Below are 27773 nucleotides of genomic sequence, written 5' to 3' on the forward strand. Positions count from 1 at the left end.
TCAGATGACAAAACATAGTAGTAATAAATTTATCTTTTAAATTCCCTTTATTGTTGCTATAATTGTTTCATAATAAATATAAATAGAAAAAATACGTAATTTTAAAATACAACCCTTTTTGTTTTTTTCAGGAAAGGGAACATAATAAGATGATGTTTTGCAGTCCTAGGTGGGGGGTGGGCTTTCTTCAGTCGTGGGGGTGGCTGGAAATGCTGTTCTGGATATTGCCAGAGCTGACCCTGCCAGGAGGCCAGGTAGCTGCAAAGCAGACATCAAATCGACATGTACGGCCTGGCTCAGCATTGCCTTAGGACGTGTGTCTTTATGAAAACAGGTAGTAAACTCATGTGAATCTGGGATGTGAGCCCTGCATCCTGGCCGCTCTGTCGTGTAAAGTTATGACAACATTTTTATCACAATTCCATTTCACAGCTCAAAAGTGGAGGCTCCGAGAGAGTGAATTGCTCAAGATCAAACAGCTAATACTGGGCAAAGAAAGGCCTCAAATTTTATCTGACTCCAAAACCTGGTGTTCTTCTATTATAATACACAGCTGCCCAAATACAGCAAGTGATAGGAAAGAAACACAATTGACCTTTGAACAACATGGGCTTGAACTGTATGGGCTCATTTGTATGCCAATTGTTTTCTATAAGTATGTTGGAAAATTTTTTGAAAACAATTTTAAAAACCTCTTAAGACAAACTGTGTAGCTTAGAAATATCAAAACATTAAGGAAAAGTTAGAGATGTCATGAATTCATACAATATATGTAGATACTAGTCTATTTCATCATTTACTCCTGTAAAATATAAATCAATCTATTTGGCACCATCTGCAGTGGAGAGGAATATAGACAAAGATAAAGATGCAGCGTTCAATCATTCCTGCCCATGGTTAACTGTAGCACATAGTGTTACATGGGTTTCTGAGTAAAATGTCTTAATCATCCCTGTGGAAGCAATTTCTCTCTCCAGTAAATTGCAGAGCATGGTAACGAGTGATCTCTCCGAGTTCTTGTGTACCTTCTCTCCTTCGTGTTGAGTCCAGTAACGTAAACCTTGAATAACACCCCGGGCCCCACACGAGGTGCCACGATGGATGTTACAAGTGCCCCCAAGAAGCGGGAGTGTCACAGCGTTGCCAAAAAGCTGAATTGTTTGCTGTGCACCACAGTTGAGGTCTGCAGCTGTGGTTGCCACCATTTCAGACCATTCATCTCATAAACAGATGATGTAAACTTATGGTGTCAGTAAATACAGTGCAGTGCTCTAAGTATATCTTCTCTGTGATTTTCTCAATAACATTCTCTATTCTCTAGCTTACTTTCTTAACTCATTTATTTATTTAGAGATAGGATCTTGCTATATCATCCAGGCTGGTCTTAAATTCCTGGGCTCCAGTGATGCCCCTGCCTCTGCCTCCCAATTAGTTGTGATTACAGGTGTAAGCCACTGTGCCTGGATTCACTTATTCTATTCTAAGAATGTAGTATATTATACGTATAACATACAGAATATGTGTTAATTGGCTGTTCATGTTATTAGTAAAGCTTCTGATCAACAATAGACTACTAGTAGTTAAGTTTTAGGGGAGTCAAAAGTTCTGCGTGAATCTTCAACTGTGTGAGAGTTGGCGCCCCTAATCCCTGGGTTGTTCAAGGCCCAACTATAATGAGCCATTCAATGGGGGATGTGCGTTCCCACATAAATATCTTCCAAAAGTTTTTCTTTATCAGTTTTTGACATTTAAGTTCAGTGGATAAAGAGATACTTTCTGCACCACAAGGTCAATGATGAAGATGTTGTTCTTGGTTTGTGACGTGTAACCCTGTAGGTTCCAGGTATCCCACCTGAAGGAGAGGATCCAGAGGGCCCCAGAATTAAAGTGCAGTTTCTGTACTCAAGGCTCATTTAGGGTTAGCAATGTATGCACACTACACCCATTCACGTACACACACATTCATGTGCATATACATTTCCACATGTACACATGTTCGTGTGTGCACACACATTCTCATGTGCACACATACACGCACACATGTTCTCACATGCACACACCACAAGGCATTTGGTGTCTGGATGATGCACAGGGATAAATGTGCAATGCTCTCCATGACCAGAGGGTCATCCTGCAGAGCCATCTGAGGGGCCAGGAGAGCCAGGGCATCCCCCCCGGAGAGGCCAGGAGGCCTGCCTGAGACACACCAGTCGTAGCTTTTACCTCAAACCTGTGCCTAGAGTGCATGTGTCAGCATATTTCAAGTAAAACTGTTTGGCCAACTGCTGAGTTCATGTGGATTTTGGGACTGGACCTTGAACGTAAGTGTGAGTGGGGACTGTCCAGCTTGGCTGGTTGGCCCAAGTGAATGGAGATATCTCAGAATCATGATGGGAAGACCCAGCAGGTGGGCAGCTCCCCTTCCTTTCTGCTGCCATATGCAGGGCTGTGGATGAACACCACATTCTCATTTAGGACTTTGGAAACCCCAGCCCTGGTGTCTCACCTCGTTTCCCTTCACTGGGGAGAGACTGGTGCAGCAAAATTGACGTTGGGGTGCAGTGTCCCAGGAAGGTGTCTGGTGGGGGCTCTTCAGGGTGGATCTGTGGACCAGTAAATGAATGGGTGAGCTGAGAACTGAGGTGGGTCCAGAGAGAGACAGACAGAGACAAAGAGAGGGATAGAGAGAGACAGAGAAACAGACATAAAATAGAAAGAGATAGAAACAGAAAGACAGAAACAGAGAGAGAGAGAAAGAGAGAGACACAAAGACAGACAGAGACATAGAAATGGAGACAGAGAGAGATAGACGGAGATAGACAGAGACAGAGAGGTGCCAGCCAGGTATTGAGTGTGCGTTCACCATGCACCTCCATGCTGTTGACCTAGTAATTGTGACAACTGGAACCCCCAGTCTTTCTCTTCTGCCCTTGAGAAAATGAATCCCGAAGTGGGGTGCAACCTTGCAGATGGGGAAAAGAAGTGGGGAGCTCCCCAGGCTGCTCTGTGCAGCACAGGCTGGCAGCATCCAAGTCACCTTGGTGGTCACAGAGTAAAACCTGTGATATAATAGACATGCTGTAAGTAACTTACATCTCTGGGTTAAACGATTAACCAGAAATGGAACAACATCATTACATCATTCCCTTTGTCAGGCCTTTGGGTTGGCAGAATGAGCTCCTGGGTGGCCGGGTGCCTTGTCGTGCTTTAGAGGCGTTTTGGGTACTCGGTCCTTTATCTCAGGACAATGAACTCGCGAGGAGAGGAAGAGTCAGTAATTCTATAGAGACTCGGAGGCGCAGGGGACGCACTTAGTTTGAGTGGTGGCGGTGTTTTCAGTGTTTTTCGGTTTTGTGATAAACACGAGCATCAATGTCTCAAGACTTTCATCTTTATCTTTTTTTTTTGTTTTTTTTTTTTGGTTTTTTTTTTTTTGAGACAGAGTTTCCCTCTGTCACCCAGGCTGGAGTGCAGTGATGTGATCTTGGCTTTCTGTAACCTCGGGCTTCTGGGCTCAAGTAGTCCTGCTGCCTCAGCCTCCCAAATAGCTAGAACTACAAGCGTGTGCTGCCACACCTGGCTAATTTGTTGTATTTTATTTATTCATTTATTTTTGTAAAGACAAGGTCTGCCATGTTGCCCAGGCTGGTCTCAGACTCCTGGGCTCGAGCAATCCACCCACTTCAGTCTCCCAAAGTGCTGGGATTACAGGCGTGAGCCATCACACCCAGCCTCATCTTTCTCTTCACAGTAAAACAGGAAAGTGTGTGGTGACCAGTATTTTAAGGGAAAGGCACTTACAGAGAATTAGGCTTTTGACATAATTTATTGACAGATATTTGTCTGTGGACCACTTCCGCACCAGCTGTGCATGAGAAGGCTCATTGCTCTGAATTTGCCTACTTGTCTGCACCCAGGAGACCATTTCCCAGATCACGCAAACGCTGCCTTCTCCCCACGCCAGGGCCCTCAGCATGGGAATGACCTCCCAGCGCTGCACGTTTCCAATCCATGCTCTGTTTTTCAGTTCTGGCTCACAGAGGACTGCTGGTTACAAGCAAACTTGTATCTGGGTCTTCAAGATTTTGACTTTGAGGACCAGAGGCCCTATTGCTTCAGCGTCGTGGCTGGCCATGGGAAGAGCCATGTTTTCAATGTGGAGCTTGGCAGCGAGCTGGCCGTGTGGGAGACGTCCTTCCAAAGAGCCACATTCATGGAAGTTCAGAGAACCAGGGTGAGTGAACAACTCACACTCTTCTCACCTACACCTGCTCGGGTGTCTGAGACAAAGCGTTGGGGTATATGTAGCAATTTATTGGGGGAAAAGGGGAGTCTTCAGAAGGTGAGAATTTTTCACCTGAGCCACTGTGTGGAAATGATCGTTCACACGGAGTCATGCGCTCCATGGATAACGTGAGCTGTAGTGTAAGGGAAGGGGAGGAGAGGATTTTGTGTCTGTGTCTACACTGAATATGAGGAATGGGCTGCATAGCTTTCCAGGCAGGGACTCTACCAATGTGGCACTCAGATTCCTGATAAGTGATGACACTTCTAGCCTGTGCTCCAGGAGACAGAACACCTAGCTTACAAATGAGTAAAATATGTCGTGCAGTTACTTGGATGTTTGTAATATTTTAAGGTACCTTAATGGTTCTTCCTCTCAAACTTAATATGGTCCAAAGGAGAATATAAAATAGCTTGTGTGTCTGAATTGCTTTTTCTTGCTGACAACAGCAAATATATCACTCACAAATTTGAATGTATACCATGTGAAGGGATAAGGAAGAATGCATTATAAGCCTCCTTATCCGAAATAGTGGGATGATCCTTCAGGGAGGATGCGTGCCACAGGAATGAAGAGTGACAGAAGATAAATGAGGCAATGCATCACAGAGGAGCTCTGACTTCACACCAAAGTCCAGGGCTCCCGCCTGGCTGAGCGCAGAGAATGCTGTGTGTGAACTTAGTAACTAAAGATGGCTACTTCATTTAAATATACATATATATACTTTGAATGTGAAAATATTCTGTGTTATTTATCTTTCATTCAGGGTGTCAAAATGTATCCAGGCTCCTTGGTGTGCCATCACAGAGCACAAAGCGTCCCTGTAACTAATGCACACTGAGATCTCTTAGTCCACAGAATGAAGTCACACCCAGATCTTCACAGAAACCGATGCCAACGTTTATTCTCATTTATCCCAGGCCGCTGTGATTTTCCCCTCAAATTGGGCACCCTAAATTGGAATTATGGTTGATTCCTGATGCTTAAAGTAACCTGTATATTTGAAGCATCCAATTCATTAACCATTATAGAACATTACATACTGGAAAGAAAATTACTAAACATAGGATCCCTCATCTCAGGGACTTACTCAAATGTATAGTGGCATTTGGCCACTTAGAAACCATCAGTACTAAAGGTTCAAGTCATTAAATGGCAAAGTGAAAGAGCATTTCTGGGACAAGGTGAACTTTCTGCTTGTTTTCTTTAGATGATAGCAGTAATCGTTTTGCTTTCAACGTAAATCCTGGAGAAGTAGAGAGAATTCTCCCTCCGCTGCGTATGCGGGGGCTGCCCCACGCCCTCTAGTGCCCCAGGACCTGTGCCTGGCTGAGCAGAGTCACGGTGGCCGTTCAGACTCATCTGTGGGAAGGTGACAGGTTACAGGAGAAGATATCCTGAATAAGAGCAATCACAGAATTACAGTGTTGGAGGGAGGGCGAAAGGTTAGTAATTTCATCCAGATGTAGTGAAATTAATGTCTGAAGCATTCTAGAGGGTGGAAGTTTACTTAGGATTCCTAAAAAAATAGAAATTCTTTATGAATAGTCCTTCCTTATGTTCTGTACTATCCTTATTCCACTAAAGGGGGTGAAGTCTGGGCATGGTGGTTCATGCCTGTAATCCTAGCCCTTTGGGAGGCTAAGGCAAGAGGATCCCTTGAGCCTCAGAATTAGAGACCAGCCTGGGCAACCAAGCCCAAGAAACCTAGAAGCCCCATCTCTGCAAAAAATAATAATAAAATATTAGCCAAGCATGGTAGTTCATGCCCGTAGTTCCAGCTACTCAGAAGGCTGAGTGGGGAGGATCTCTTGAGTCCAAGAGTTCGAGGCTGCAGTGAGCTATGATGGCACCACTGCACTCCAGCCTGGGCCACAGAGTGATACCCTGTCTCAAAAGAAAAAAGGTGTGGGGTAGGGTGGGAGTGGGGTCAGAGCTGGGGGTGGGACTTTCATGGTCAGGACATCTTTCCTAGAGGAAGTGGTTAATCTCTTTTAAAAATCACTGGTATCTTGCACAGGTGGAGAAGATAAGGCATTCCCAGTGGGAAGCATTGAAAAATTAGGCTAATGCTCCATTTGGCAGAATGAAAGATCTAAGATTCGGGCTAGGACTCAGCAGACAGCAATGTGCCCAGGTGAATTTTAGAGGAAACATTTTCAATAATCCAGGATTGAGATAATGAAGACCTTTCATGGGGGATGGAGGCAATGAGGGTGTTAACAAGTTGGCACACCTGCAGAGACTGTAAGTGGGCGTGGGCTTCCATCCACGTTTTTGCAGGACTGTGTTGAGTGGGGCTATGGGGGCCATGATGACCACTGTTGGGAAGAACTGCTGGGGCCGTGCCATGCTGCCCATGACTGACTTGCTGGACCTTCACAACTCAGCAAAGTGGATGCCCTCAAAGAAGCCCCGGGTGGATGCTTCCTTGTGCAGGGTGGCAAGGTCATGCAAGACCTCTCAGGGCAATGGATTCCCAATTTCCGCCTCACTCAGGACCCGTGTTTTAGGAACCCACCCTGCAGGCATTTCCTGAGCTCCACCCCATGTAGTGGCCTGACTCCTATCAGATCTGCCCATGGTGTCCTGGGAAGGACAAAGCATTTCAAAATTAGATGGACCCACTCCCTCTTCGTGAATTAGAGAAAATAGTTCTCCAAAACTCCATTACATAAACTGTAAATTAAGTATTATAACTCATCATGGAGTATTATAAAATTATATTACATTTAGTAATATCTGTAAATGAATTAAGTCAAATGCCTAATACTCTATACTAGGCTGGATGCATTGCGTGTACATCATTTAACTTTTTTAATACGTCTAAGATACAGTTGTTCTTTTCTTTTCCCGTTATTTTACAAATGGTAAACGAAAGTTCAGAAGGGCTATGTTACTTCTCCACAGTCATCTAGAGACTAAACCACAATGGCAGAATCTATGCAAGATTTCAAGAATTGCTGTCTTGAGAGTCACGTTCTTTCTGCTGAAACATTCAGCCTCACATGTGACAGAAATGAAATAGTGTGAAGGTGCTTAGAACGGTCCCTGGCGTATTTCAAACTCTCCGTAAATGTGTTCTTGATTCAATAGCACTGCTGGATTTCTTTTCTCCACCTTCTATCTCCGTTTTGCTTGTTTTGCTAGTTTTTTCTACTATTTCCTGACTTTGATCGTATTCCAACTCGACTCACAATTTTAAATCTCCAGAAGAATTACATGTGTATAGTGTTGATAGCGTTGATTTTTCTTTACTAATTGTAACACTTTTCCAGCATTGATTAGCGTGTTCATTCCTTCTCTAAAAGGATTTCTGAAAGGAAAGCCCTGCCCCCTTCACAAGCTCTGGATCTAAACTCATGACACTTCTTCACAGTCGTTTCTGAATGCACCTATGTGAGGTCAGTACATTTTACAGAAAAGTTCTCCATCATCAGGGTAGTAGCTTCGTGCATGTCCTTAACCGCCTTATCAACATTATTACTCTCTTAAATAATATCTACATTACAAATATTGTTCCAAGTTATCCAGAATTCAGTGTCACACACATGTGTAAGAGAATAACAGCCCTTCCGTGTTCCAACCTCTCCATCCCTGCCTCCCAAGCTGAGGTACAAATGCCAATATTATGTTATATAATCTTCAAACTGTTTTTACACATATTCAAGTATATTTTTTCCTTTTTATTGAAAAGTCATCACATATGCATGTTGTTCTGCAATTTACAAGACTTTTGTACATTTTCATGTCAATTTATCTAAATTTTTGTTTATACCAGCTATGTCCTGTTAGAATTTAAAATTAAAAATGTATATCTTTCCTAATAGCAACACAAAAACACAAAGTATAAAATATCTATCACATAGTATGCCTTTGGCTACAAGTAAGAGAAAGTTTTTGACTCACCCAACCATAAACAATACCGAATGTTGCTATTATTTCCCATAACAAGGTTTCCATACTCCACCTTGCTGAGCTTTGAGGTCTAGATTGTGCCTCGGTGTGGCTCCCCTCCTGGTCATAAGATGCCTGCAGAAGCAACAAGCATTCATGTCGGTGTTCAGGGGAGGCAGAAAATGGCCTCCATAACCCACTGAGGATGTCCCCTTCAGCCTGGCTGTGCCAGCCTAGGTCATGAGCCCATCAGACCAAAGTACTCGTCTAGGGAACGCCATTGGCTGATTGGCTTCTTGTCAAGGGAACACAGTTGGCTGATTGGCTTCTCGTCAAGGGAACGCCATTGGCTGACTGGCTTCTCGTCAAGGGAACGCCATTGGCTGACTGGCTTCTCGTCAAGGGAACGCCATTGGCTGACTGGCTTCTCGTCAAGGGAACGCCATTGGCTGACTGGCTTCTCGTCAAGGGAACGCCATTGGGTGATTGGCTTCTCATCAAGGGAACGCCATTGGCTGATTGGCTTCTCGTCAAGGGAACGCCATTGGTTGATTGGCTTCTGCGAACCGGCACCCACCCTGGGGACTGGAAATGAAGTCAGCAATGGTCCCAACCTTTATGGTACCAGAGGCTGGTTTTGTGAATGACAGTTTTTCCACGGACAGGGCCAGGGGGATGGTTTGGGGATGATTCAAGCACATTACATTTATTGTGCACTTTATTTCTATTATTATTACATTGCAATCTATAATGAAATAATTATACAACCCACCATAATGCAGGTGAGGTCCCTGAGTTTGTGTTCCTGCAACTAGACAGTCCCATCTGGGGGGATGGGAGACAGTGAAAGATCCTTAGGCATTAGGTTGTTATAAGGAGTGTGCCACCAAGATCCCTCACAGGTGCAGTTCACAATATGGTTCCCACTCCTTTGAGACTCTAATACTTCTGCTCATCTGACAGGAGGCAGAGGACAGGTGGTAATGCTCACTAACCCAGCTCCTGCTGTGAGGCCCAGTTCCTGACAGGCCACAGACTGGTACTGGTTAAAAAAAAAAAAAAGTATTCTATTAGAAAGGACATCCCAGGAGCAGGTGCAGAAAGGACATCCCAGGAAACAGGTTTAGAGAGGACACCCCAGGGGACAGGTGTAGAAAGGATATCCCAGGGAGCAGGTGTAGAAAAGACACCCCTGCCTGCCCGCCTCGGGGAATGCGACCTCACTGAGGCAAACCAAGCTGTCCTCCTTCCACACAGCTCCCTTGGTAGGAGCATTCTCCCTAATGGGCCCGTCTTTCCCTCCTGCTCCATTTCTGGACTTAGGTTTGCTCTCTGGTCTGAGCTGCTCTCACAGAACACCAATCTCTTCTGCCTGTTTCCAAGTTTCAGAAATTTTTCTGATAATTTCTCCTTTTTGTTTATAAAGACTCTCCAAAGACTACTCTTGTTCACACACTGGTTAATATTCTGGCTTTAGTAGTTGTTTGGTATCATGTGCAACAGAATTTTAAGCAAATCAAGGTGGCTCTGTGATTCATCAACGCCTTTACCACTCCTACCGTACCATCAAGACCAGCACAGTCAAAAAGAGCTTCTGTGTATGGAAGATGTGCAAAGGCAGTTCAGTGGAGAAGGGAAAGCCTTCTGAACAAATTATGCTGGGATAATTGGATGCCCATATACGAAAAAACGAACTTTGACTCATTATATACATAAATATTATATATATAAGTATAAACTCAAAATGAATATAGAACTAAATATAAGTGCAAAACTATAAAACTTTTAGAAGAATAAACAGGGTAAAGTCTTTGTGACCTCTGGTTATGCAAATATTTCTCAGATACAAAACCAGAAGCACAAACCATGAAAGAAAATTGATAATTTAGACTTGAAATTAAAAGCATCTATTATTTGAAAAACACTGCTGATATAATGAAGAGAATATATGAAAACTGGGAGAAAATATTTGCAAGGCATATAACTGATAAAGGACTTCTATCTGTAATGCATAAAAAGATCTCAAAGCTCAATGATTAGAAAAACAATAAGAAATTTGGGAAAAGGCTTGAATAAACACTTCAAAAAAGATTTCTAGATGGGAAATAGGTATGTTAAAATGTGCTCCAAATCATTAGCATGTAGGGAAGTGCAAATTAAAACAGTGAAATCTCACAGCACACGTATTAGAATGAGTAAATTTTAAAAGACTTATGATGCCAAGTGTTGTTGAAGGAACTGGAAGTTTGATTCACTGTTGGTGGCTGTGGAAAATTGCACACCCAGCTTGACAGTATCTTAAATGTAAAGACACATTGACCATAAGATCCAGAAAGTTTCTCATTACCCTGGTGTATGCAAAAATGCTCATAACAGCTTCATTTGTAAACAACAATAACTAAAAACAACGCAAATGGTCACTGACATAGGAATCAATCAAAAATGTGTGTGTATCTATATAAAGGAGTGGAATTCATCAACAGAAAGAATGAACTATTGGCATATGCAATGATGTGGAACACTCTCCAGGCAACAAGAGTACATTCTGTCTAATTGCCAGAGCAATAGTTTAATTTTAATGAGGTCCACTTCATTGAGTTTTTCTTTTATGGATTGTGTTTTTGGTGTCACATCTAAGAACTTACTCTTCCACCCTCGATCAGGATGATTCTGTCCTGGATTTTGTTCTAAGAACTCACCATTCTGCCCTCAATGAGGGTGATTCTGCCATGGGTTTTGTTCTAAGAAGTCACCATTCTACCCTCAATCAGGATAATTCTGCCTAGATTTTGTCGTAGGAGCATGACCATTGCACATTCACATTTGTCACTGGTGTGGTAGTGTGTGCCAAGGTAGATGGAAGGGGAATCCACCTGGCTGGTGGGCCCCTGCACAAAGGCTCAGTGAGAGAGTCTTAGTTTATTTAGTGTTGCTGTAACAGAATAGCTGAGGCTAGGTAATTTATAAAGGAAAAAGGGCTTATTTAGCTCATAGTTCTGCAGGCTGGGAAGTTCAAAGGCATGACACTGGCTTCTGACCAGAGCTTTCCTGCTGAGTCCTAACATGCAGTAGGTCAAAGAGGAAGCCAACATGTGCAAAGGGGCCAAATACGAAGTGTGTCCTGGCTTTACGACAGCCTATCCTTGTAAAAACGAATTCATTCCTGAAAAATCTCATCCAGTCTCCAGAGAGGGAGAACTCTCTCACTACCTAGAGAATGGCAGCAAGCCACCCACCAGGGCAGAGCCATCATGACCCAAATGCCCTGCATTAGTCCCCACCTCTTAAAGACTCCACCTCCCAACATCCTTACCTCAGTAACTACAGACTCAGCTTGTTTTATTGTGCTTTGCTTTGTTAAGCTCTGAAGATACTCTTTTTATTATTTATTTTTGATTGAAGATTTAAGGAAACCCTGCAGTAAGCAAATCTATCACTGCCATTTTTCCAGCAGTATGTGCTCTGTCATGTCTCCATGTCTCTGTCACATTGTGGGAATTCTTGCAGTATTTCCAGTGTTTTCATTATTACTATATCTGTCACTGTGATATGTGATCATTTTTTGTTGTTACTGCTGTAATTGGTTTCAGGCACCACCAATGTTGCTCATATAACATGACAAACTTAATCAGTCACTGCTAAGTGTGTTCTGATTGCTCCACTGACCAGTCGTTTTCTCATCTCTCTTCCTCTCCTTGGGCCTCCTCATTCCACGAGACATAACAGTATTGAAATTAGGCCAGTTAACAACCCTGGAATGGCCTTGAAGTATTCGGGTGAAAGGAAGAGTCACATGTCTCTCACTTTAAATCAAAAGCTAGAAATGATTAAGCTTTGTGAGGAACACATGTCAAAAGCCAGGACAGGTCAAAACCTTCTTGTGCCAAATAGCCAAATTGTGAATGTAAAGGAAAAGCTCTTGAAGGAAATTAAAAGTGCTACTCCGGTGAACTCATGAATAATAAGAAAGCAAAACAGCCATACTGCTGCTATGAAGAAAGTTCTAAACAAGATCAATGTGCTGAACAAGAACAAACCAGCCACAATACTCCTTTAAGCCAAAGCCTAATCCAGAACAAGGCCCTAGCTCTCTTCAATTCTATGAAGGCTTAGAGAAGGGAGGAAGCTGCAGAAGAAAAATTGGAAGCTAGAAGAGGTGGGTTCATGAAGTTTAAGGAAACAATCTGTCTCCAAAACACTGAAGTGCAAAGTGAAGCAGCAAGTGCTGATCAAGAAGCTGCAGCAAGTTCTCCAGAAGATCCAGCTAACAACGCTGATAAAGGAAGCTACACCAAACAATAGATTTTCCATGTAGACGAAACAGCATTCTATTGGAAGAAGATGCCATCTAGGACTTTCAGAGCTAGACAAACGTCATTGCCTGACCTCAAAGCACCAAAGGACAGGCTGACTCTCTTATTAGGGTCCGATGTATATGGAGACTTTAAGTTGAAGCGAAGGTTCATTTACCATTCCAAAAAGCCTAGGGCCCTAAAGAGTGATGCTAAATCTACTCTGCCTGTGCTCTGTAAATAAAACCACAAAGGCTGGATGACAGCACATCTGTTAACAGCATGGTTTAGTAAATATTTTAAGCCCACTGTTGAGACCTACTGCTCAGAAAAAAAGATTCCTTTCAAAATATTACAACTCATTGACAATGCAATTGGTCACTCAAGAGCTCTTGTGGAGATGTCCAAGATCAATGTTGTTTTCATGCCTGATAACACAACGCCCACTCTACAGGTCACAAGTCAAGGAGTAATTTTGACTTTCGGGTTTTATTATTTAAGAAATACATCTCATAAGGTTATAGCTACTATAGATAGTGAACCCTCTGATGAGCAAGTCAATTGAAAACCTGGAAAGGATACACCACCCTAGATTTCATTAGAAACATTTGTGACTCATGGGAGGATGTCAGAGTATCAACATTAGCAGGAGTTTGGAAGAAGCTGATTCCAAACCTCATGGATGACTTTGAGGGATTCAAGACTTCAGTGGAGGAAGTCACTGCAAATTGATAGGAATAGCAAGAGAACAAGAATAAAAGTGAAAGCTGAAGATGACTGACTTGCTGCAATCTCAGGATAAACTTAGAACAGATGAGGAGTTATTCTTACGGATAAGCAAAGAAAGTGGTTTCTTGAGATGGAATCTACTCCTGGTAAAGATTATATTAATATTGCTGAAATGATAACAAAACATTTAGAATATTCCGTAAACTTAGCTGATAAAGTAGCAGCAGAGTTTGAGAGAATTAGCTTCAATTTTGAAAGAAGTTCTACCATGGATAAAATTCTATCAAACAGCCTCACATGCTACAGAGAAACCTTTCATGAAAAGAAGAGTAAATCGATGAGGCAAACTTCATTGTTGTCTTACTTTAAGAAACTGCCACAGCCACTCCAACCTTTAGCAACCACCATCTGCATCAGTCAGCAGCCATCAACATCCAGGCAAGGTCCTCCCTCTGCTAAAAGAGGAAGACTCACTGAAGGCTCAGATGACCACTAGGTTATTTTAACAAAGTATGTTTAAATTAAGGTGTGTATATTGCTTCTTAGACATAATGCTTTGCACACTTCATAGATTACAATATAGTGTAAGCCCAATTTTATATACACCCAGAAACTAAAAAATTAGTAAGGCTTTTTGATTTATTGTGACATTTGCTTTATTGCAGTAGTCTAGAACCAAACCTATGATATCTCCAAAGTCAGCCTGTGAATTTCAACATGAGTTTTGGTTGGGATAAACCACATCCGAACCATAGCAGGGAGTCAGGGTTTTCCACATGATGCCAGGGAAGAGGCAGCTGGTGACATGCAAGCTGGGCACCTGCAGGAGGTTTTCGTGTAGGGCTATGCAGGGGAAGAGGGAAGACAGCTCGGCTGCTCCTCAGAGGGCGGCAGGGGCACAGCCTCACAGACAAGCTCCACGGAGATCCCGCCGGAAGTGTCAGGCCCCACTCTGGGGCCTCCATGTCAGTGGGGTTTCCATCCCCACTGGAAAGGAGGGGAAGATAATGCTTTTCTGGTTTTCCAATGAGTAACATTCTCTCTGACACTTCGTGGCAAGTATTAACTTCACCACATTACTAAAATGGTGATTATTTCATTTATCAAATGTCATCAGTTAATCAGCAAAATTTTCATATAACTGAGACATCTCTTTCAGTTCCAAGCAAATCTGGAACTACTTTTTGGTGAAACAGTTTCACAATATAACATGCACTTCACCTGCTTAATCACAGTAGGCAAGTAACCTCATTTTGGGGCAACTCAATCAAGTAACTGGCCATGTCAGTTAATGCAACATTGTTTATGGAGGGCAGGAGGTGCTAGTGAGGTATGTTGTTACCTGACCGTGTCAGTTACCATACCAGGTTGCTGTTTATGGAGGGTACGAGGTGCTAATGAGGTATGTTGTTATCTGACCATGTCAGTTACTGTACCATGTTGCTGTTTATGGAGGGCACCAGGTGCTAGTGAGGTAAGCTACCTGACCATCTGCTAAGTTCTTTTATTTAAATAAATTTTAGATTCCTTACTCGTCCTACAAGCCTCAATTCTGTTTTTCTTGCTGCTTCCTGTAGTAGGCCTCCCTCCAGATTTCATGGCCATTTGTAGTGCAGTGGTAGCCAAGAAAAGAAATACCAATGCTTCTTTCTCTTTTGTCAGAACGAAGAGCAAAGAAAACCTAAGTGAAGATGTAAAGCCTGTTTATGTAAGTGTGACATACAGTAGTCTCCCTTCAATTCTGTTTTGCTTTCTGAGGTTTCAGTTGCCCGTGGTCAAACGTGGTCCAAAGATATTAAATGAAAAATTCCATAAATGAATAATTCCTAAGTTTTAAATTGCACATCATTCTGAGTACTGTGATGAATCTCGTGCCACCCTGCTGCACCCCCTCAGGATACGAATCACCTCTGTCAGTGCGCGAATCACCCCTGTCAGTGCGCGAATCACCCGTCAGTGGACGAATAACGCCTCTGTCAGTGCGCGAATCACCTCTGTCAGTGCGCGGATCACCTGTCAGTGCACGAATCACCCGTCAGTGCGCGAATAACGCCTCTGTCAGTGCGCGGATCACCTGTCAGTGCGCGAATAACGCCTCTGTCAGCGGGCGAATCACCCATCTGTCTGTGCGAATTACCCCTGTCAGTGCCTGAATCACCCCTCTGTCATTGCGTGAATCACCCGTCAGCGCGCGTATCACCCGTCAGTGCGTGCATCACCCCTGTCAGTGCCTGAATCACCCATCTGTCAGTGCGCGAACCACCCCTCTGTCAGTGCGCGAACCACCCCTCTGTCAGGGCGCGAATCACCCCTCTGTCAGGGCGCGAATCACCCCTCTGTCAGTGCATCCAGGCTGCACACCACCCATTAGTCACTTAGCAGCCATCTCTGCGATCAGATCGACTCTTACAGTGTTGCAGTGCTTGTATTCAAGTCACTCTTATCGTATGTAGTCATGTCACATAAGGGCTACTGAAGTGCAAGAGCAGTGATGCTGCTATACAGTGATAATTGTTTTATTATTCGTTTCTATTACTAATCTCTTCCTGCACCTAATTCACAAGTTAAACTTTATCGCAGGTATGCATGTATGTAGGAAGAAACATCGTAGAGAGCACAGATAGGGTTCCTTACCTCCATGCTTTCAGCCGTTCCCTAAGGGTCTCGGAATGTAACCTCCCTGGAGGAGCGGGGGCTCCCGTACAGGAATTAAGGTTTTGTGTGTGGGCTGTTTTGGTCGTTCTGAAGCCTTTTGCTTATATCATCTTTCATGTGGTTTGTGCTGTTTTTTTGTAACCAGAAAAGTTTTCTTTCATTTGCTGTATCTGCACCGCATCTCTGATGTGCTGCATGCTTTTTGCGATGTTTTCAGATGGGAAGGTGGCTGGAGTAGGTGCCTTTCTCCAGCGGTCAGTCAGGCATCCACCTAGCCCAGGGTGGCCCTCTCAGGATTCCAGGACCGCTATTTCTGGGCATTGCAGATAACATCCAGCTGTGAAGCAAAATCTTTTCTGAGCACCATAGCTAGATACATTGTATATGAGAGAGACAGATGCACAAGCTGCCTTTTTAAAATTCATAAGTGGCTGGGAAGATAGTTTTGAATAAGTCACTGAACCTTCCTAAGAATTGGTGTACTTATTTCTAACATGATTACTATATCTTTAAATGATATTATAAAAATTAATTGATGTTTATAAAGCACTTCACATGGAAATATGCAAAACATAATTTTCTTATATGCTTAAATTAATTTTCTAGGTAAATTTTCAAAAAAATCTTTCTTGAATTATTTAAAAAACCACTATTGTTCATAAGTTTTGAAATATGATATAGAATAATACTACAAATGTATTTTTGTTTCTCCTGAAAAAATCAAGAGAACCTAAGAGAAAGTCAGGTGAAATACTGAATAACATTAGATTAGAATAGATTTATGGGGTCATTAAAAGATAATTATTTGTTACCAGAACCTCCAGTTTAATTACACAATTAAGTTTTAGATTATCTTCATTATATACACGAACCTTATCACAGTTCTAATTTACCTCATCACTTTCAGAGCTGGTTTGGCAGCCAGCTTTAAGTTAAAACCACCAATGTAATCGTGTGGCTTCTGTTGATGACTCTTAAATGTTTCGTTTTCCTTAAATACACAACAGTTGCACAAATGGCCTGGGAAGGGACTGGCCTTGGTGGGACCCACTTGATTCCTCTTGAGCTTTTCCAGCTCCTCTCAGGGGAAGCACCAAGGTCAGAGGCTCCTAGGACTCCTCACCATTTTGGAGCCTCATCCAAATTTATGTTAAAATTCAGCTTTTCCTTAAAATTGTTATTCATTCGCTTAAATCCTCTCTGTAGTGCATTCTTAGCCACTGAAGCAAATTACGAATTACAATAAATTCACAAGTGACCTCATATTAAAGTTATTCAATGCATTCATTTACAAACTTTCTGAAAGTATCTAACTGATGCCTATTATTCTACTGCTAGTGCTTTGCTTTTAATAAGTGTATTGTGTAATTATAGAAACTTTATATAGTTTGTCAAATTTGATAATTACTAGTTTGCATATTCAAACTCAGATATTCACAAATGAAGTTATATCCTGCTGCTGTGCACGTGGACACATACAGAGGTAAAGTTATGCTCTGCTGCTGTGCACGTAGACACGTAGATAGCTATTCAGGCTCATGGGAAAGGCCTGCTGGTCCTTATCTTTAACATCGGTGCCCATTTTATTCCAAGTAGTTTTTTATTCAGTTGTGCTTGTTGCAGGGTCAAGTGTCTTAGGGTTGAATGTGATAAATGCCGAAGGGTCTTGAAATTGTGAATTCATGAGTGGATAAAACCAACACTCACTCTCCTGTCTTGGAGGCTGGGTAACTGTGTGTGTTATGGGGTATGTGGTTGTGTGTGTACGTGGTGTGTGGTGTGGTGTGTGTGTTTGTGTTTATGTGGTGTGGTGTGTGTGTGTATGTGGTGTGGTGTGTGTGCTTGTGTATTTGGTGTTTATGGTGTATGTGGTGTGTGGTGTGTGTTTATGTGGTGTGTTGTGTGGTGTGTGTGTATGTGGTGTGTGTGTGCATGCGCATGCATCCATTATCACAGTGTATATTGCAGGACATGTGTTCAGGATAGCAGAACACGTCCCCACAGTACCTGTTAACCCGGCACTTGCTTTGCTGCCAGCCATGGCTGTGATGAAGGTGAAGGTATGTTCCCTGTCACTCAAGCCTCTGCATTTAGTAAAAAGCAAATTGCACCTCAGGAGACAGCACTGGAAATGGGGATTTAGTTCACAGACCAGGGGCCCTCGCCCTGCCTGAACATTTGTGGAAGCGAACTCTGGCCCCACCCAGCACAAGCACCCCACACATCTGTGGAGGGAGGTGGGCAGCATCAGCCACTGCACCCCCGTCTGTGTCTCCTCAAGCCTGGGAAGAGGTGGATGGGCTCACGGCCGAGCCTTGTGACCTTGCTACCACTTCTGGCATTGTTTCTATAGGAAAATATCCTGACTCTGAAAATCTGGCTTGCATATAAACATCCAGCCTTATAGCCTGCCTGGAGCTGTCAGTTTTGCATTATCAAAACCGTAATAAATATTAATATCATATGGATGTGATTTTAAACGTGTGCCCACCTTACTTATTGGCTTTGGTATGACTGCAATAATGTCCTTCCCATGGCTCTTTTTCCAGACACCTGGAGTGAGTGTGGGATTCTCTTCTACAGCGAAGTGAATTGCACTTGTAGGGGAGTAGTTTACGTGCACCGCCGAGTTACTCCAAATATAAAAGCCTATTTTCATTCCATACTAGTAGCACAATATAAATACTATACCATTGTCTCGTGAGCCCTTTAGATGAAGTTAACTTCTTCCTTTTGGAATTTATTTTGCATTTATTATTCATAAACTTACCTAAACTCTTTCAGCTGAAAACATTGTTGATCAAAGCAACGCTACTGCATGCTTTGGAAGTCGGAAATGCACCCAACATTTAGAAGGTCCAGCTTCAGGCTGGGCTGGATGGCATCTGTGCTGGATGCTTTTTAATTATAATCCCCCAAATTCTACCAAACGGGAATCCAGAGGCTGTATCTGCAAGGTCCCGCCAAGCATCACTCATAATAACGCTGCCTCCCCCGCACAGCGGTCTCTCCGGGAACTGCCCCCGCCCCCACGTCAGTGAGCTGGGCGCTCTCCAAGGCCGGCTTCAGTCCCTGTCTCGTGACTTTCTTTCATGACTGATACGATAAGTAGAGCGCCGGCATTTCCTGATGGTCCCAACAGGTCGGCCTATGAAAGCCAGATGAGCTCCCTTTGCTCACACAGATGCCATTTGCTACAAAGAACCTGCACATCTGTTTTCTAAATTAAGATTAAAAATAGCCAAAAGGCACAAAATACAGATATCAAGACAGAAGTGGCCACGGAAGGTCAGTAGCTAAGCTCAGAGGATCCCAGTCTCTGGATTTTCAGTCTTCCATGCGCCGCCCACACCTAGAAGGAAAATTCCTTCTCCAGGGCTCGCAGAGCCAGGCTGCAGCCATGGACAAAGCCGCCGTGGCCTGCTCCTTCCGGGAAAGGCAGGTGGTCTGTGGCCTCCTGCTCACTGCTGCCGCCCACACCCTAACTCCTCAGCCGTATCCCTGCACCAGGCTGGTGGTCACCCTCCAAACTCACCGCTCGCCAATCTTCCTGGCCTGACCCCTGCTGGGCCTGTGCACACCCAGACCCCTGCCAATCCGGCTGCTTGGGACCGGGGTGCCCATCCCTTTGCCTCCCTTTGGCCAACATGGAGACTTCTCAGCCGCGTGGCGCTTGTGCTTATCAGCACTGACAGTCCCTTGGCTATAAGGTGTCTCTTGTCCACTGCCCAGTTACAAATTAGTCAACGGAGCTGCTGTGCACCTGCAGGGTGTCCAGAGCTGTCTGGACAGGGCCCACAGCCCCCTCCTTCCCTGACCTGCCAGGCTTGTCTGAGGACCGACTGTGCCCAGGACACCGTTCACACTGTCTGTCTCTGGGGCTTTCTGTCCCACACCCTGCACCCCAGCCTGGATGCCCTCTCCTCACCACAGCCTGTGTGTGGCCCTGGCTTCTCTGCGTCTTCCACAGTCCTCCGTGGACCTCCCTCTCGCATGGGATGTCCTCAGGACCATCACACAGCAGGTATGCCCGGTCATTCATATCCTGCTCCTGCAGGAGCTCAGCAACTGTGGCGGCAGCGTTTCCTGAATTAAAGCAAGTCTTGGGCGTGGATAACTATCTGGGGAATAAACAGTTAAAGAACCCGCTGTCTTCTTTACTTATCCGAATATAAAATAGAGCTCCTGAGAGAAACAGGGCTAGAACATTGGTGCTGCGCTGTGGCTGGGAATTTTGTTTGACAACTTTAAACTGAGTACCTCACGGTAGATATTTGAAAGCCCCCGCAGTGAGCCGCCGACCTGCCGTTGTGAAGAATGATACTGAGTGTTGCTCTTGGTGCCTGTGAGCTCCTGTGACTCTCCCCCGGAAAGATGCTGGTGTAGGGAGCGGGCTGCAGCTGGCAATTTATTTCTCCAAAAGCCATTATGGCTTAATTTAATTAGATTGGAACTAAGAGCGCTGGTGGTAATGTTTCTATTTCTGCTCCATCATTTATTTCAGGGCTAATATAATCCTTCAATTAATACCCCCATCCTGGGAAGAGCATGGCCAAATTAGCTTTTATTAATTGTTCACATTGTAACGTTCCCCCTCTGTCCAACTTTTAGCTGTTCGGATTCTGACGGGTGCTGATAGGAAGGCGGCAGCCAATTGAACCTGGAAATGTGTGAGAACCACAAGCCCAACATTTTTCTGGGATGCGAGCTCAGTGATGGCAGGGAGATTCTGTCTTGTTTTTCTTTGGAATCTCCCACGTATCACAGTCAGGCACCCCTCGAAAAACTTACAAAACCACCTAAAAAGAAAATATATTTCTCACCATCTATTTCCCTTTGATGTAGACTCCAAACCAATAGCTTTTTTAGTTTGCTTATGGGGCCCTAAAGGATGTCATGTTTTCTCTGAGTAAGGCAAGATTAAATTGGCCTTATCTTTTAAAATTTCACTTAAACATATGTTTATACAAAACAAATAGAAAGTTAAAGCTGATGTCAACTAAATCACCAATTCTAAATACTGGAACCATATTATATTTCTAAAGTAGACATTTGTGTTTGTAATTAAAATATTCAGTTTTGCTTATTAATCATAAACTCAAACATTTATTGCACATTGGCTGTGTGTCAGGTTGTAGGAAACCATATACTTACTGTATTAGGGTTCTCTACAGGGACAGAATTAATGGGAGATATATATATATCATATTAGTTTTACAACTCTCTATATAAATATAAATATATAAATATGATATATATGCATATATGGGAGTTTATTAAGTATTATTAACTCACACGATCACGAGATCCCACAGCAGGCCATCTGCAAGCTAAGGAGCTAGGAAGCCAGTCCGAGTCCCGAAGCCGAAGAGCATGAAGTCCGATGTTCAAGGGCAGGAAGCATCCAGCACAGGAGAAAGATGTAGGCTGGGAGGCTAGGCCAGTCTAGACTTCTCACGTTTTTCTGCCTGCTTTGTATTTGCTGGCAGCTGATTAGATGGTGCCCACCCAGATTAAGGGTGGGTCTGCCTTTCCCAGCCCACTGACTCAAATGTTAATCTCCTTTACCAACACCCTCATAGAAACATTCAGGATCAATATTTTGCATCCTTCAATCCAATCAAGTTGGCACTCAGTATTAACCACCATAAGTCCACCCCTTGTCAACTTGAACCCATACACATCTCCTGAGATTATACATAATCTTCAAATAAAGACAATCATGTCATAATTACACCTAACATAATACAACTCTCCTTGGTACGACTGGAAACGCACCAATCCCCAACCCAAATACTATCACACAAAGTTAACAATACTTAAATGCTGACATGAAGGCAATAAATCTAATGTCACATAATAAAGGAAAAAAGAAATAAAATGAAGATATTTTCTTAGTACAAGTGTACACATGCACAAGTATGTTTTTAACAAAAGAAGGAGGAAATGCTCATGACAATTACAATCCCCATTTCTGCAGCTGGTCCCATGGTCGTAGCTGGCATTCATGACTTCCTTCTTCTAATATTCATTCTGTACTCCTTTTGCCTTCAGCAAGCACCTCAGCAGGTCGTGGTTTTTTTTCCTGATGGAGAGACCCAAACCTTCATTCCTGAAGGGTCTGGACCATTTGTAGTCCTGGCCTGGATTGGGCTGTTGTAGTTTCCCATTGACCTTAATCACAGGGCATGGTAATACTAAGAAATGCCCGAATGGAGCTCCTGTATTCCGTGCATACTCTTCCTTACTTCTGTTGTGGAGTAGTAGACTGATTTCATCTTGATAGTCCAGGTCAGTCGCCCCAGCCAACACTGTAACTCCCTTCTTAGCCTGTTGACTTAAAGGTAGGAGGAGCCCAAAGTGTCCAGGTGGCAATCTTAACTTCCAGTTTAATGGAATTGTCCTTGTGTTTCCTGGTGGCAGCATTCCTCCTTCTGGAACTAAGACCTCTGGGACAGCAGAACATAATGTCGAGGGAACTGGAAACAGAAGTTTTGCTAGGGGATCACTAGGGGTGATGGTGAGTGGTGCCACTTCCTCTTCCACCCCTTGATTCTTGGACCCGTGGATCCTGGCTATGGGAGAAACAGTACCATATATCAAATGCTGATTCAGAGCATACATGGTCTTCTGGAGAACTTTGCCCCTTCCCTGCAAAGTATTGTCACCTAGTTGGCATTGTGACTTCAAAAGGCCATTCCACCATTCCGTCAATCCAGCTGTTTCCAGATGGTGGGGAACATGGTAAGACCAGTGAATTCCATGAGCATGAGCCCACTGCTGCACTTTTTCAGCCATAAAGTGAGTGCCTTAGTCAGAGGCAATGCTGTGTGGGACACCACGACAGTGGATAAGGCATTCAGTGAGTCCATGGATGGTAGTCTTGGCAGAAGCATTGCGTGCAGGATAGGCAAACCCATATTTAGAGTAAGTGTCTATTCCAGTGAGGACAAACCTCTGCCCTTTCCATGATGGAAGAGGTCCAGTATAATCAACCTGCCACCAGGGAGCTGGCTGATCACCCCGAGGAATGGTGCCATATTGAGGGCTCAGTGTTGGTCTCTGCTGTGAGCAAATTGCACAGACACACCCAGGATCAACACTTTGCATCCTTCAATCCAATCGAATTGACACTCAGCATTAACCATCACACTTGCCCTGAAGAACATTCGCCAACAGGTTACCTGAATGTCGCTGTGGCTGTCATGACGTGCTCACTGAAGGAGGCAGACGTGCTCCTGTGCACTTCCTCCACAGGCTCTTCACTCTTTCAGAATGAGGGGGCTGGTGAGAGCAGGTGTGTCCTCCAGGTGGACACACAGCTCGCAGACGAAGCTCGCAGAAGGGCAGGCGTGTTTGGAAGGAACTCTGGGTTGGGGAGGAGAATATCTTTGCTCACTCTGTACTTTTCCCGCCGAGGAGTCACAGCTGAGTCACCTGCCCCTTGTTGTTCATTCCTTCCTTCCGTCTAAACAATGAGTGATTGTTATCCATATTTAAGGAATGTTGGAAAGGCTTAAACATTGTGAAAACTTTTGAACAATTTAATTTCTTTAGAGAAAATCTGATAATTGGAAATAGAAATAGTCCGGCAGGAGGCACCGGGGCCTCTGTGGATGCAGCAGATGCTCCTTTGTCTGAGCCAACCTCGAGTGAAGTTGGAGGCTGGGTGAGTCTGGCAGCCTTTCCTTCTCACCTCACCTCTGTGCTGCTCTGATTGGACAGACGGTTTCTAAACGTGTTCACCATGTGTCTTGTTCATGGGGAAGCTTAACTGTGAACATGCTCCTTTATTCGAGAAATGAGCCCCAGCCCACACATTGCTTGGTGCTGCATCTGGTTGAGCAGGGATGGAGAATACTTTTCATCAGGTACGAGGTCTGAGATCCAGCAAACACCATGTAAATCTCTGAAGGTCTGAAGAAGAAATTTGTATCACCAAAAACATAAATTTAACTAAGTTAATGGTGCTCAGCTGTCTTCCAGGATGGTCCACTTCCCAAGCTCACCAACAAGCTACAAACACAGCACACCCACGCATTCACACACACAGGCATATACATGGACATGTGCACACATGACACACACATGCATTCACGTGCACACAGGCCCATGCATGCATGTGTGCACACACACATGAGCACACATACATAAGCATACATGCACATGGGCACAGCACACACATGAAGATACACACATTTTTGTGCACACTCACAGTTATGCATATGCACTTATATGTATGCCCACACACATGCACACCCATGAAAATGTGTGTAAACATGACACACCTCACACACGTGTACACATTCACACTCATGCACATTCATGCAGGCATGTATTCACACATGCTCATGCCACACCCACTTTTGTGTACACACTTACACCTATGCACACACGTAGCCTTTCCCCTGCCCACTCTTCCATCTCCCCCAGCCCCTGCATTTGCAGGTCATCCCTAGCCACACAAATCTGACTTCAGACTTCTGGTCTACTCTTACACCTGATTCCTTTCAGCCTTGGCCTTTGATGTTGATTACTGCACCTTCATTAGCCTCTTTTCCACGATCATCTTGATCATTTTCGGACTTTCTCACGGCTGTCCTCTGCTCCCTGCCATCATCTCTACTTGGCTTGAAACTCAAGTGTTGGCAGCACCTCTAGCATCTTTACTTCCTGCCACTCGCATTATCTTCAGAGATCCTAATCAATATCACACCCTTAGATATTCCAAACTAGCGATGATGCCAATCTTTACTTGTCTGCAGCTCATGCTGCAACCTCAGATCCACATCCCCAGGTGACTGGGGTCCTGTTCTCACCTTCAAAATGTCTCCTTCTGCCGCCGCCCTTCTCTCATCTTTCCTGGGGCACTGGGTGCCGCGTGCACTCAGCAGGAGCCTGCTCAGTCTACTCACTGCCCGCATGTTTCTCCTCCACAATTTCTCTGACTGCCCCTTCCCCTCGTCTCACTCCTGCCACTTGCTCTGTGTCGATCACTTGGCAGATCATACCCTGGAAGCCCATGGCACACTTTGTACACTGTAGGCAGCACTTAGCAAACACTGACGTCCGTGTTTGCTTTGCGTGAACTCGTGCCTGTTTGCACAGAAAATAGGCATGGGCCATACTCAAACCTGTAGCCATGTTTGGAGTAGGACCCTTGTTTTAAAAATGTGGTGAAATATACATCACATAAAACATAACACTTTAAAGTATACAGTGCACAGTCATTGAGGACATTCACAGTGGTGTTCAGCTGTCACCACCATCACGAGAACCCTGTCATCTTGCAAAGCCAAAGCTCCATTGCCATTAAACACCAGCTCCCCATGCTCCAACCCCAGCCCATGGTAGCCACTATTCCACTTCCTGTCTATGAATCTGAGAACTGCAGATATTTCATATGAGCGGACTCGTGCAGTGTCAGTCTGTTTGTGCCTGACTTATTTAACTTAGCATAATGTTTTCAAGGTCATCCCTGTTGTAGCATGTCAGAATTTCCTTCCTTTAAAGGTGAGTAATGTTCCATTGTATGGATATAACATTTTTTTTATCCGTTCATCCACTGATGGACACTTAAGTTGTTTCTACCTTTGGGCTGTCGGGAATAATCTTGCTATAAAAATGGTGTATTAGTCCGTTCTCACATTGCTATAAAGAACTACCTGAGGCTAGGTTATTTATAAGGAAAAGTGGTTTAATTGACTCACAGTTCCACAGGCTGTACAGGAGGCATGGTTGGGGAGACCTCAGGAAACTTACAATCATGGCAGAAGGTAAAAGGGAAGAAAGCTGTCTTCACATGGTGGAGAGGGACAGAGAGGGACCGTGAAGGGGAAGTTCTACACCCTTTTTTTTTTTTGAGATGGACTTTCACTCTGTCACTCAATCTGGAGTGCGGTGGCTTGATCTTGGCTTACTGCAACCTCCGCCTCCCAGGTTCCAGCAATTCTTCCACCTCAGCCTCCTGAGTAGCTGGGATTACAGACATGCACCACCACACCCAGCTAATTTATGTATTTTTAGTAGAGACGGGGTTTTGCCATGTTGTCCAGACTGGTCTCGAGCTCCTGACCTCAAGCAATCCACCCACCTTGGCCTCCCAAAGTGCTGGGATTACAGGTGTGAGCCACCGTGCCCGGCTGAGAAGTACTGCACACCTTTAAACAACCAGATCTCGTGAGAACTCTCTCAGAAGACAGCACTAGGAGGATGGTGCTAAACCATTAGAAACCACCCCCCTGATCCAGTCACCCACCAGGCCCCACCTCCAACACTGGGAAATGCAATACATGAGATTCTGGTGTGGACAGAGCCAAACCATATCAATGGGTGTACAAATCATCTTGTAATGTCTCTGCTTTCAGTTATTTTGGGTGTATACACAGAAGTGGGATTGTTGGATCATGTGGCAGTTCAATTTTAAAATTATAAGGAGTTACTGTACTGTTTTCCATAACATTGCAAAATTTTACATTCCTAGCAATAGTATGCGAGGGTTCTAATTTCTTCATAGCCTCATCATCACTTGTTATTTTCTGCTGTATTTGCTTGTTTGTATTTTATAGTAGCCATCCTAGTGGGTGTGAGGTGGCATCTCACTGAGGTTTGATTTTAGTTTCCCTAATCACTGGTGATGTTGGTATCTTTCCACGTGCTGATGGGTCATTGATATATCTTCTTGGTGTAATGTCTATTCAAGTCTTTTGCCCATCTTTTAATTGGGTTGTTTGCTTGTTTTCTTCTGGTTCAGTTGTAGGAGTTCTTGTGTATTCTAGACATCAACCCCTTAATAGATATATGATTTACAAACTTTCACATTCTCTGGGTTGGATTTCCACTCTTTGGTGGTGTCCTCTGATACACAAAAGTTTTAATTTTGGTATTATTCCATTTGTCTATTTTTTTGGTTGCCTGTGTTTTTGGTGTCATGTCCAAGAAATCATTGCCAAGTCCAGTGTCATGCAGTATTCCCCCTATTTTTAAATCATAAGAATTTTACAACTTTAGCTCTAACATTTAGAGTTTTGATCTATTTTGATTTAATTTTGGGATGTGATGTAAGATAAGGGTTCCACTTCATTTTTACAAATGGATATCCAGTTTTCCCGGCACCATTTATTGAAAAGACTGGCCTTTCTCCATTGAATGGTCTTGACAACTTTGTTAGGAATTATCTGAGCACCTATGGGAGGGTTTCTTTCATCACTCTCTGTTCTGTTCCATTGATCTATGTCTTTCTTTATGCCAGTGCAACGTTGTTTTCATTAATGTAGCTTTGCAGTAAGTTTTGAAATCAGGGACTGTGAAATCTCCAACTTTTTTTTTTTTTGAAGATTGTTTTGGCTATTCAAGGTCCTTGACATTCCATAGAAATTTTAAGATGGATTTTTCTATTTCTGTAAAAATGTCTTTGGGATTTTGATAATGATTGCATTGAATTTGTAGACAGCTTTGGGTAGTATGGACATCTGAACAACATTAAGTCTTACAATCCATGAGCACAAGATGTCTTTTCTTCAATGGTGTGCTCTTTGATTTTTGTCATCAATGTTTTGTAGTTGGCAGTGTACAAGTCTTTTTGCTTCCTTGGCTTAGTTAATTCCATATATTTTATTCTTTTTGATGCTATTGTAAATGAGATTGTTTTCTCAATACCCTTTTCAGGTTGTTCATTGTTAGCATATAGAAATAAAACTGATTTTTGAGTGTTAATTTTGTATCCTGCAACTTTGTGTGCAGGATTTGCTCAATTCATGTATTAATTCTAACAGACTTTTTTTTGTTCTATCTTTAGGGTTTTCTATATGTAAGACAATGTTGCTTGTGAACAATGATAATTTTGTTTTTTCTTTCCTATTTGGTTGACTTGTTTGTTTTTCTTCACAGTTGCTGTAGCTCGGATGTCTAGTACT

At 43.5% G+C, this 27773-nt stretch overlaps 1 protein-coding gene across 7 annotated transcripts in view; it reads left to right on the forward strand.

Annotated features, from left to right (window-relative positions):
• The window catches only part of SNTG2 (syntrophin gamma 2), a 383441-nt gene that overhangs the window by 288586 nt on the left and 67082 nt on the right, over window positions 1-27773 (forward strand). For 5 of the 7 annotated variants that reach the window (XM_032172122.2, XM_058426468.1, XM_058426467.1 and 2 more), the window contains one exon: window positions 4028-4234. The exons of the other annotated variants lie outside the window; for them this stretch is intronic. In XM_032172122.2, the coding sequence (XP_032028013.1) occupies window positions 4028-4234 (207 nt within the window). The remainder of the gene's footprint in view (window positions 1-4027; window positions 4235-27773) is intronic. 7 annotated transcript variants of the gene reach the window in all.

This window comes from Hylobates moloch, unplaced genomic scaffold (assembly GCF_009828535.3).
Source record: "Hylobates moloch isolate HMO894 unplaced genomic scaffold, HMol_V3 SCAFFOLD_13, whole genome shotgun sequence".
NCBI classification, from domain to species: domain Eukaryota; kingdom Metazoa; phylum Chordata; class Mammalia; order Primates; family Hylobatidae; genus Hylobates; species Hylobates moloch.